The 12714-nt window shown below is 36.9% G+C and overlaps 1 protein-coding gene across 1 annotated transcript in view; it reads right to left on the bottom strand.

The window, feature by feature from the left end:
- COP1 (COP1 E3 ubiquitin ligase) overlaps positions 1-12714 on the bottom strand; it is a 301460-nt gene that overhangs the window by 117949 nt on the left and 170797 nt on the right. The window contains exons 12-14 of the mRNA XM_037825287.1: positions 8317-8460; positions 5910-6018; positions 5415-5496 (exon numbers count right to left, since the gene is read on the bottom strand). Coding sequence (XP_037681215.1) covers positions 5415-5496; positions 5910-6018; positions 8317-8460 — 335 coding nt within the window. The remainder of the gene's footprint in view (positions 1-5414; positions 5497-5909; positions 6019-8316; positions 8461-12714) is intronic.

The following is a 12714-nucleotide window of genomic DNA, read 5'->3' as shown; positions in this document are numbered from 1 at the left end:
GTGAAAAGGCCTGAAGGAGCTAAGAGAGGTCGCACAGAAGAAGCCACTGAAACCAGAGGTGGAGGCAAGGACCAAGAGACGCTGACCATGTGCCATCCCGTGTGACAGAGGTGTCCCAGATGCCAGCAGCCATTCTTCAGATTCCAGGTATCATCCTGTTAATGCCTTAATTTGGACATTCTCATGTTCTAAGAACTGTAAGTTAATAAATCCCCATTGTAAAAGCCAATCCATTTCTGGTACATTGCATTCCGGCAGCTTTAGCAAACCGAAGCACCCAATATCCAAAAAATTACTTCACCAGTTTTCAAAATCCCTTAAAGATAATTTAAAAATGTGTGCTCGATTGTCTGTTGTCAATTCAACATCATTACCATCCCCTTCTCCATTTCCCAGAATTCTATATCCTATACACTTCCCAGTAAGATTCTGCCAATGAGTTAGCTTCAAGCAAGTTCCGGAAGGCAGACAAAAAGACACCATTATTCTCTGGCAGATGCAAAGGGGAACCCATGAACAGAGAGTAGGCAAGAGGTTTGAAGTGGATTCTGTCTGTGGGCCTGCAAATCACCCCTCTTCAGGGCAGCTGGAATCAGCAGCAGAAGCTTCTTGGCAATCTCTGCCATCTTCATTTTGTAAACCAGTAGTGTCTAGCATCTGACATTCTCTCAACCAGCTCTTTGTAAGTCCAGCATTAAACTCCTTCCTACTTGAGCTGCTTAGAATGGCTTCTATTTTCCTAAGTCAAGAAAAACTAATACAGAATGAAACTACCTTTGAACAAGTTATCCATCAGTACAAAGACACAAGTATTCAACTCAATAAAGGATATCCCCAGTATATTATTTTGAAACGAAATTTTTAACATTAATGAAACTACATTCAGATATTTAAAAATATCAATTACAACATGGGGCTCCAAATAATTTAGAAATTCAAAAATAATTTCTTAAAACAATTTAAAAGGAAGATATTCCGATCTATACATACTGTGGATAAACAGCTTGCTATTGTAGAATCAAAACATTTGGAGAGTGGGGTCAGCCCAGTCACGTTTAGTTCTCTTTTTCAGAATAGGGTATGCTATATCATTTTATATCATTTATGTATAAACAAAAAAAAAGACGAAGGTAAAGGCATAACACGACATGAAGTTTCCAATGCTAGTGCTATCCTTGCCTATGTAACCACTAGTCTGGATGTTACATGTAGAAAAAAAGAGAAAATAAAGGGCAAAGAAATAAAGCTACTAACTCTACCAACAGAAATTTGTTAACAGGGTTTAATAATCTGACAGTAAGAATACGGAACAGGAGAAGCTAAGATGGCGACTAGGTGAGACAGGGCAAAAAAACACCTCAGTGAAAAATACTAGATAAAAAACAGAAAGTGACCCAGAACACCAGTTTCAGTGATGCACCAGCTGGACAAGGTCTGCTAAATCCACAGGGAACATGCATTTGGTGAAACCAGGGGCCTGAATTCTGAAATGAGTGAGTGAGTCGGCTGAAAGTCCCACATCCGCACTGCGGTGTGGGGAAACAGTGGGCTGGTGTTTGGAGACGGACTACTTCTTTAAAAAAAAAAGCCCAGGAGTGGCTGCAGATATGACAGGGAGAGTCGCGCAGTGAAGCACAGCAGGAGTGGGCTGGGCTAACGCCTCAGTGTCTGGCGTGGAGGATACCCCTTCCCACACTCGCTGCTGACTGTCTCGAGACCAGAGGAGCAGAGGGGAGCCAAAAGGAGAAAAAAAAACGCATTCCTTGCAGCCATCTCCCCAGCGGGCAGGGGACGCTCCTGCCCGGGGCCAGACCCACAGCCCAGAGCCACGCCAAGAAACCCAGTGTGATGAGGAATCTTTCCCGCAGCACTACACACAAGCCACAATATCAGCTGTGGACAGTGGCCTTTAATACACCCATGGCTGATTATCCCGGAGCTGGGAGGGCGGAGCAGTGCGAAAAGGGGAAAGTTAACGTGTCCCATTCAACCATCTTTGAAGTGCGCTGGGAGTGTACCTACAAGGCCCAGCAACCCAGGGCTTCCCTGGTGGGCCAGCGCGCACTAGTGACGTGGTATGGCCCTCCCTCAGCAGAGGTCCTGGAAGAACACAGCTGGGAAGGGGGAACCGCTCGGAAATCCCAGGGACCCAACACGAATACCAAGGACTTGTGGGTCAGCAGCAGAGGCAATTGGTGGAGAGACAGAAATGAAGGCTTAAGCTCCTGCAACAGCCTTAAATCTCCAGGAACACCTTGGAGGTTTGATTGTTAAAGCTGCCCTTCCTCCCTAACCACCCAGACACACAACCCACATTCAGGGTGGACAGCACCAGCAACACACCCAAACTTGGTGCACCAACTGGACCCAACAAGAATCAGACTCCCACACACCACAAAGACAAAGTGGGGGAGAACTGACTTGAGGGGAATAGGTGACTCACGGACACCATCTGATGGTTAGTTAAAGAAAGTGTACGCCACCAAGCTGCAGTTCTGTCAAAATAGGGATCAAGTAAAGCAAATGCAAAGAGGCCAAAAAGAACAGAAAATTTTAAAGCATATGATAAAACCAGACAATATGGAGAACCCAAACCAAAACACCCAAATCAAAAGATCAGAAGACTCACAGTACTTGGCACAATTAATCAAAGAATTACAGACAGGCAGGAAGAGCATGGCTCAGGATATCAACGACATGAAGAAGAGCATAGCACAGGATATAAAGGACAGAAAGAAGACCCTAGAGGAGCATAAAGAAGAAACTGCAAGAGCAAATAAAAAAACAGAAGATCTTATGGAAATAAAAGAAACTGTTGGCCAAATTAAAAAGACTCTGGACACTCATACTACAAGATTAGAGGAAGCTGAACAACAACTCAGCCTCCTCAAGGACCACAGAACAGAAAATGAAAGAACAAAAGAAAGAATGGGGAAAAAAATCGAAAAAATCAAAATGGATCTCAGGGATACGATGGATAAAATAAAACGTCCAAATTTAAGACTCATTGGCATCCCAGAAGGGGAAGAGAAGGGTAAAGGTCTAGAAAGAGTATTCAAAGAAATTGTTGGGGAAAACTTCCCAAACCTTCTACACAATATAAATACACAAAGCATAAATGCCCAGTGAACTCCAAATAGAATAAATCCAAATAAACCCACTCCAAGACATATTCTGATTAGACTCTCAAATACTGAAGAGAAGGAGCAAGTTCTGAAAGCAGCAAGAGAAAAGGAAGTCACCACATACAAAGGAAATAACATAAGACTAAGTAGTGACTACTCAGCGGCCACCATGGAGACAAGAAGGCATTGGCATGACATATTTAAAACTCTGAGAGAAAAATTTCCAACCAAGAATACTGTGATGGTTGGGTTCATGTGTCAACTTGGCTAGGTGGCCTAGCTGTCTGGTCAAGCGGGCACTGGCCTGACGATTGCTGTGAGGCTATTTGAGGCTGGTTGGTTTGTCGGATCATCAGTCAATTGACTGCAGCTGACTGATGACTCATTAAGGGGCGTGCTTCCACAGTGAGAGAATGCAATTGGCTGGATTTGGTCCGGGTGATCAGTTGGAGGCTTATAAGCCGGATGGTTAGAGAACCTTCACTTCTTCTTCAGCTGCTCAGTGAAGCTTTTCCTGGGGAGCTCGTCGAAGTTGCCAGTTCATTTCCTGAGGAGTTCGTCAAAGTTGTCGGTTCGTTTCCTGAGGAGTTCTTCAAAGTTGCCGGTTCGTTTCCTGAGGAGTTCGTCAAAGTTGTCGGTTCGTTTCCCGAGGAGTTCGTCGGACGTCTTCCTTGGAGTTGACAGCTTGCTGACGGCTCTGCAGAATTTGGACTCGTGCGCTCCCGCAGTTGCGTGAGTCACTTTTACAATTTGATAATAAGAGACATCTCTCATTGATTCTGTTTCCAAGGAGAACCCTAACTAATACAAATACTTTCTCCAGCAAAACTCTCCTTCAAATTTGAGAGAGAGCTTAAATGTTTCACAGACAAACAAATGCTGAGAGATTTTGCTAATAAAAGACCTGCCTTACTTCAGATACTAAAGGGAGCCCTACTGACAGAGAAAAAAGCTGAGGGACTTCACCACCAGTAGATCAGTCCTATAAGAAATGCTAAAGGGAGTTGAGCAGGCTGAAAGGAAGGGACACTAAACAATTGACTGAAACAACACGAAGAAATAAAGGGTACCACTAAAGATCACATGGTAAATATAAATACCAATATTACTGTATTTTTGATTTGTAACTCCACTATTTACTTCCTACAGGATCTAAAATACATAAACTGTAATGATAAATCAGTGGTTTTGGACTCAATGTAAAATATGTAATTTTTGACAAGAACTACATAAAAGTGGGGGAATGAGGGAGTACAGGAACATAGTTTATGTGTCATATTGAAGTTAAGTTGGTATCAAAGAAAAACAAGATTTTTACGACAATTAAATGCCAAGGATGATCCTGGATGGGATCTGAGGATGGAGGAGAGGAGGCTCAAAGGGACACAGATGGGACATAAGGAGAGAAAAAGAAAAGGAAATATAGAATGTAAGCTTTGTATCAAGGTTGAATTTCTTAGCTGCGTTTAATGGTATTGCATAAAAGAATGTTCTTGCTGATGGGAAATGTATATGTGAATTATATATTTTTTCAAGGATGTGTGCAGCTTGCTCTCATATGTTCAGAAGACAGAGCAATAGATCATGGATGATAGGGAGGGAGAGAGAGAGGGAGGGAGAGAGAGAGGGAGGGAATGAAAGAAAGAAATGGTGGTGTGACAGGATGTTAAAGGTGGTGGATCGGGGTATCAGGGGAGGGGGGTCGGGGTATGCTGGAGTTCTATGTATGTGGTTTGTACTGTTTTGCAACTGTTCCCATAAGTTTGAATTTATCTGAAAATAAAATTTATTGAAAAAAAAATACAGAACAAAACAGGGCAATAAGGATAACAGAAAAGAATGAAGAATAAGGTGGTTGTGCAAGAAAAAGCAGAAAAGAGAGAGTCAATTAAATTGGCAGAAAAGGTGTAGAATTTTTACCTTGAAATATGATAAATACCATAAAGAGATTTTAGTATACACTGAAAATTTAATATACTACAGAGAATTTCTAAATATACTATCAAGTGAGCTTATGTTGCCAAAAAGCCCAAAGGAACTTGTTATAATGTGGCAGCAATTCTAAATGTCACCATGTGGCATGACTCCATAAAATATCATTATAATGAGGTTACAGTATATTCATTTTTCTTTCACTCCAAAAGAAAAATAGATTTTTGTACTTAGATCATTTTTGGAATAGTAAATCAATAATCACAAAGGTCTACCATGAGTTCCAATAAAGGCTTGCACCTCTGCCAATAAAAAGAATTAAGTGGAGGAAAGTGAAGAAAGAGATTCAAACAGTACCTTTTGCATCATCAGAACCTGAAGCCAAGAGTTTAGGATCCATCAAATTAAAGTCAACACTCCAGCACCTCTTCTCATGCTCCTGGATTTAGAAGGAAGACAAAGTAGTCTCAAATAGAATATATATTTTAAAAGAAATAAAGTAACAACAACAAAATAAAACTTGGTACCAATTCATTGCTATGGTGGGAGGGAGCACAAGATATATGGAATATAAATGAAAAGCAAACTAAGATCGCCTATGCAAAGCAGTTCCAAAACTTTTTATATATAGTTTTAACAAAATTATTTCCTTTTGGAAATTTATTTGATGCAGTCTAGAAATGCAAAAGTGTGAAGAGGTGCTTCAAAAAGTATTATTTAGCATTGCATAGGTATAAAAAGTACCAAATAGCAACTTCAAATCTGTAGTTATAAAGCCCATGAAGTTCTACAATTGTCAGAAAGCAAAAATGGGATTCTTGTAACAAATAACTGGTATCCTAATTTACTTACTTGATAGACCTTTGATCTCTGTCCTGTGAATCCATCCCATAGGATGACAGTACCTTCATAATCACTGCTAGCTAACAGGTTCTTATGGTAACTACTCCAACTGATACAGCTAAAAGAAAGAAATATAGTTATGCCTTACATTAAGTAAAAATAAATAACAATGGGAAATAAAGAATTTTAATGTGCGCAGAAAGATTAGAATCTGTTAAAAATGATCTACATGAGTTCATAATCATTATTCTGTCCACGACACACTAGGGAAGATACATATCAATATCTAGATTTTTCATTGAAGCTTTTAGGTAAAGACTCTTACACTTTCCTGTCTGATCACTAGCTGTAAGACAGATGTGAGCTTAGAACTGCCACTGGCCATCTTTGATGCATGAGGAGAGCATGTCTATGAGTGAAGATGACAAAGGCTCAGGAGGTCCAGAGCATGCTATGGCAGAATGACAAAGGCCTGATGACACTGTTTAAGTCCCTGGACCCAGTGATGCTGAATCATACAAGTCAATAAACTAGTTTGAATTGTGTTTTTGTATTTACATCCAAAAATCTGACTAACAAAAACTTATGATTGAAATTCCAATTAAAAGCATCTAACAGAATTAAACATCTTAACATTTATGATTTCAGCTATCCTCAAGTACTCCAAAAGCCTACAACATATAAAAATTCATGCTTTTCCTGAGATTCATACCTGATTGATTATTATAAAGCTAATATATATGTTAAGACAGAGCCATGTAGAAAGCAATGAATCTAGATCAATTCCAAGCATATGGACACAATCAAGTCTTTTGCTTTCTACTGATTGCATACATGGTAAATTTCAGAGATCAGAAAAGTTTATTTATATTTTAAAATATACTCAGTGGATTTTGTGGGAGAAATTATATGGAACAATAAAGAACTTAATTTTAGATTAGATAGATTGGAACTCAAATTCCTTATCTGTGATTTACTACTTGAGCTCTGGGGAATTTTGTTCAGTTTCTTACCTAAAGTGCTCCAAATGGGTTTTGGACATGCAAAGATATTGATTCTTTCAGCTCAAGCCCATAGCTTTCAGCCTTGAGCAGCTTCCTCCATTAACTCCAAAAAGTAGGTAGCAAATTTAAACTCTCTAATCCACATTTTCATAACAGTAACATTTACCATGAGTACTTGCTATGAGCCAAGTATTGCACTGAGCTCATCACATGGATTCATTTTATAGTATAACCCTATGGAGACAGTTACTACTATTATGGCTTCCATTTTATTAATGAGTTAGCATGAAATGGTTGAGAGCACAGACTCTGGAACCACTCAACCTCAGTTTGAATCTCAGCTCTTCCATATATTAGCTTTGTAATCTTTGGCAAGCTATTTGATCTTCCTGTGCTTCAGTTTTCTTCATGTATAAAATGGGGCAATAATTGTAAGTATCTCATAGGTCTGCTTAAAACAAAGTACTTGGGACACTGTGGACAAATAAGAATTAAATAAAGTTATGTTTAACTCATTTCATATTCTCTCTACTTAAGACATAAACTATAACTGTACCACTGATGAATAAGCAGACTCATAAATTATCAGAATTCAGCATTTTTAGAAATGAATTAGGAAAAGAAAAGGAAAGCTATGACAAATTATGTATCAAGACTATAATACTTACTATATTACTGACATTATTAAAATGCACATATACACAATTTATGTCTTCTTCAAAATAAAGGTAAAAGGATGATGTTTTGAAAATTTTCAAAGTTTTAAATATATTTATTATTAGATGACTTCCTTATATTATATCCTTTTAACCACGTGCCCATGACAACAGTTTGGGAAGTTTGTTAAAAAAACTGCAGACTGTAGAATTTTTCTGAGATTTTACTGGACAAACCAGGAGTAGCACCAATTTCTTGCATTTTTAACAAATATTCCAGGCTTGCAAAACACTCCTTATGAGTTCTGACACCTAATACATGGAAAAATACTATTACCTCAATGAAAAGCAGATAGAATGTTATGAAAAGTTTTAAATTATACACAATTGTAGTATTTAGAGATACGTGCACTTTAGGGGAAATTTTTCTGCCTTTCAGACACTATCCATAGGCTACAGTATCCTTTACTCATAACCCCATCAAAGGCTATCTCTAGCAAAGATCATTATTTGATGAAGAAAAAGAATCAAGGATTTTCACTTTGCAACTAGAAAAACAATAAATACTAAACTACAAGGGGAAAAAGCAACCAATATTCATAAAAAAGATAAGAATGTGTTGTCTATATAAATAATACAAGCATAGTCTTCACCATGAATAAGTCACATGGAAAGGTAAATTAACAATCTCACACTAATCATTAACAACAACTGCTGCATACATATTGCATCATGTCAAGAAAATAAGGTAAATACCTGATTTTTGAATTGCAGGTCATTTCATTCTCAGGGTAATGAATATCCACTGCATCCTGGATGACTGTGTCATATTCATAGACTTTAATCTTCTTTGTAACTCCAGCAATGGCAAAGTAGTCACAATCACGGTCAAATTCAATACTAATGGAAAAAAGTATGCACTTGGTCAGGAAGACTATCTACTTTTCCTTGTGACATTTACAATGACAACATTTCAGAATGTGGTATTTTCTACTTCTACCAAGATTAGAGATTTACTTAGAATGGTTTCAAATTGTATTAAGCCCCTATGTCCAGAATTAAGTCATTATCAAGACTCATCAAATTGTAAGTGCCAGGGAATTGTGGGTTGCTGCACAATTCTGCTTATAGATGTTTTTGTTCTTAGACACCTAACATGTTTTTCATTTCAGCTCTAGTAATCATATTACAACTTACCCAGGAATCGAAGCTAACAAGTTATACTGCATAACTAGTGAGGAAAGATTTAAAAGTTTGGTATATTAAAACTATGTCAAAAAAGAATTACCAATTAATTTTTTCAAAAATTCCACTTATTTCTGTTCCTTCTATTGTGTGGGTGACAGAATTTCACAGTATGTAATATTATTTTAATACATGAATTAGTATACAAGCTGAATTACTGAAGCAATTAAAGAAGCTGTGATGACAAAGGGATGATACAGAAAAAATGTAACCACTAAATTATCATTACTTTTCCCCAAAGTCATGCCTAATCCCTCAAACAATTCTGATCTAACTTGTGATCTCCAACATACATTGCTTATACCATAAACATACAAGAAAAGAGGGTAAAAATCTCCCTTCTTTTAGAATTGCTTAGGGAATTCCATTTCTCTTGCTTACTTTTCTATAAAAGTTCCAAAATAAGCTACTTCAAAGCAAAGCAGAAGATCTTATAAAGGTGAGTAACTTCGTAAAACTTAATTTGGAGCCTTAATAAAATTGTTACACAATCAGCTAAATCTAAGTGAACCAATGAAAGTAAAAGGTGAAATGAATAGTCACATTATATTTTATATATCAATAAGATTTAAGCATCCTTTCTAAAGCCTTAGTCACAAGGCTAAGGAATACATAAGAATTCTCAATGATGTACAATTAATTACATGATTATAACAGCCAATATTCATTCATTATTTACTAACTACTAAACACTTTGCATGTATTTATATGTGAACAACCCAGAGGTAAATATATTATCATCCACATTTTACAAATGAGAAAACTGAGAATTAGAGATTAATTTGCCAAGTTAGCCAGCTTTTAAGCGGCTGAGATGGTACTCAAAAATCACATAATCTGGTTTTAGTGTCAATGCTATTAAATACTATGCATTACACATACCACAAAAATAAAAGCTCTTATGTAAAACTAAAGGTGTAAAGGCGAAAAGGATTAAAACCTAATATAACTATGTATGAGAGTGTGCCCTTTTGTAATAATGTTTATTCCTCTATTGCTTAGCTAGTACTCTATATATCAAGCATTCATTAAATGCATATGCAAACACCTACATGACATACTTACCTTTATGATGTTCTTTTTCAGAATAGTTAATGATTAGTTATTAACTTACAAGCTTGCTGATGATAATGGGTAAGGAAAACAAGTATACATTAAGAATATTTTCCTTAAAAACACACATTGAGATGTTCACTTTTCATTATAGCTTTGAATTTTTCCAGACATTTATACTTTTTTAAAAGGAATTTTGTTCAGTTAAATGTCAATGACTATAGCATGAGTCAGCAAATCCTCCCTCCTGGGCTTGTTCCACTCCAATGAAATATGATTATACAGCAATGCAATAGAATAATATTTGTACAAAACCTTAATTGAACTGATGCCTCAGTTATTGTTTGCTGTCCTGTGGATTCTATTGCAGCGTAACAATACTGATGACAACTTCATCTACCCCAAATCAATTTATGCTCACAGCTCCCTGTCATTGAAGAAGTATTACTGTGTCCAGTAAAGGACAGAGTTATCAGAACTGAAATCCTGAGAAGGTTTTGGTATGGCTAGGACTTAAAGTGAGAAACCGTTATATCTCTAAATACTTTTCCCCCAACTACGAACATACATAGCTAAAAAATTACATAGCTAAAAAATTCCAGTGCTGCACCAGTAAACGTTAACATGCCATTACTGAAGTATTTGTTTAAATAAAGAAAAAAAGCTTAAACACGAACCTATTAATATAATTAGTTCAAAGACACTGCAGGGAGAACACCGACACAGAAATAAAAATTCTATCAGCCTAAGCTTTTTATTTCTTCTGTTGCTACCCTGTTACTCAAGACAGTTTTCTCCCTTTTTTTTTCAACAAAGGTTACTGTTTGGTTACATTAGCTCATTCTTAAGTCTTGTTCCAAAAACTTTTGTCTTGACATCACAGCTACAATTTTCTTACATTCTAGTTATGTTTTGTTTTTAATGTATCAGGGTATTGAGAGCCTGTACAGTATACTTTTTTTACTATTTTAGGATATTGAGATCCTTTACAGTTTAAAAACAAGATTTCAATAGGAATACTGATCAAAAGTATGAAGAATAGTATTATTATTTCTAAATTTTTATTAAAAGGGAAAGGAGGATGAATAGTTACCTTTTAAAAAAAATTCAAATACTTTCACACAACCAAGACACAGAACCACTTGCTCCCTATCTCTGAGAATTTTAATCATATGTATTCCCAAGATAAACAAAATGAGACTCTAGAAATAGGTTGTGAAATAACTCAGGATGAATACATGGTTTTCAGGTACAGAAAGAGCTTTTCAGGGCCAATCCAAAATGGATGGTTTATCTTACAATCCAGTATCTCGGTTGCTTTTACTACGAAATCTGATAATACAAGCAAAAGTACTACAAAAAATTAAACAGTGAATAGTTAGTACCTAAAGCTGAAACAAAATAAAAGGTAAACAAATGAATTGAAACATATCTGCTTACGCTATATGCAAAAAAGATTTATAAAAAGTCTTGTACTCTTACATTATCAAAAGTAATTTTTAAAACAGGGGTTATGAAAATTTACTGCAATGATAAATTCAGTTCCATAGCATTTTGCTCTAATTTCAAAATAAACAATCATATTATCTTTGAAAACATAATATTACTGGAGGCTTATTTTATAAATGAAAAAGAAACCGCATTTTTCTTTTATACTTGATGTGTTTCAACTGTTTCAAAAGTGATTTATTTTCAACAGCTGAAAAACGTAATTCAGCTGTAGGAAACTGACTCTATATTTTGTCAAAAGGGCCATCAGTCAAGGGATTAGGCAGCAAGGCAACAGACCACACAAGACAGCTGACTAATGCACACCTCCAGTACAGTGAGGCACAGAGCAATGCAAAGTTGTCAATATGTCCAGGCAGTGAATTTTGTCAGTGTTCCCGCTGTCTGTCAGGTCTTTTTGCAATTATAAATAGGTATTAACAAACAACGTGGATTACTATACCTGCACGGTAGAATCCAATTTATCAAAAAAAATTACAAAGGAAGACTAATCATCAAAGGTCTCATTCATTAACATGCTAGTGTGCCTTAAGAGAGACAGGCTACTATAATTCCAAGGAACAAAAAAAAGAGAGGCTCAGAAATTGGCCATATTAATGAGAATAAATGGGTAGATCTTAAAGAATACTACACAGGTAAAGTAAATAAGAACTGATGTTATTCAACTGACTTTTTCCCACATCAGTAAACAATAATAGCCAAACTGTGCATTACACACATAACACTATGTATCAAGTATTATTTTAAGCACATTACATAAATTATATTTAATCTACAAATCTCCATTGTAGAGATAGGGAAACTGAAAGCAATGTTTCCCAATAGTAGAAACAAGCAACATAAGATTCTAATCCCATAAAAATAGTGACAACAAAGGGAGCCATGCTGTGAGCCCAGATTTCTTCCAGGAGGCCATTTCCACACCTCTATTCAGGCAGGGTGTGGCAGCCCAGGGTGGGAATACCCCTTACTTAGGGAAAAGGGTGGAGCTTTGAGCATGCAGTGGTCCCCCTGACCAGAGCACAGACATTGAAGGCCATTGAGCCTAATGACTCGGTAATCAACTGCTGGGAGACTCAAATGAGGCTTCTTTGTAACCAAATCTTGGGAGGCTCTGCTGAGCTATATAAACACTCCTCTTCCCCTTGTTTGCACAGAGCATTGACTTCCATTTCCCAACCAGCCGCTCCCTCCTGAGCTTGCTCCACTCCAATAAAATATTGGGAAAAAAATCCTCCTGTATGTAAGTCCCTAATTAAAACTCATGGCTAACTTTTTGCCTGGCTTGTTCTTCAGTCTTGGGGTTAAGCTGGGTTGGAGCACAGCAGAAATACAAGCACAGAATGC

The sequence above is a fragment of the Choloepus didactylus genome, chromosome 2, assembly GCF_015220235.1.
Source record: "Choloepus didactylus isolate mChoDid1 chromosome 2, mChoDid1.pri, whole genome shotgun sequence".
NCBI lineage: Eukaryota > Metazoa > Chordata > Mammalia > Pilosa > Megalonychidae > Choloepus > Choloepus didactylus.
This window is presented reverse-complemented; position numbering and strand designations above follow the sequence as displayed.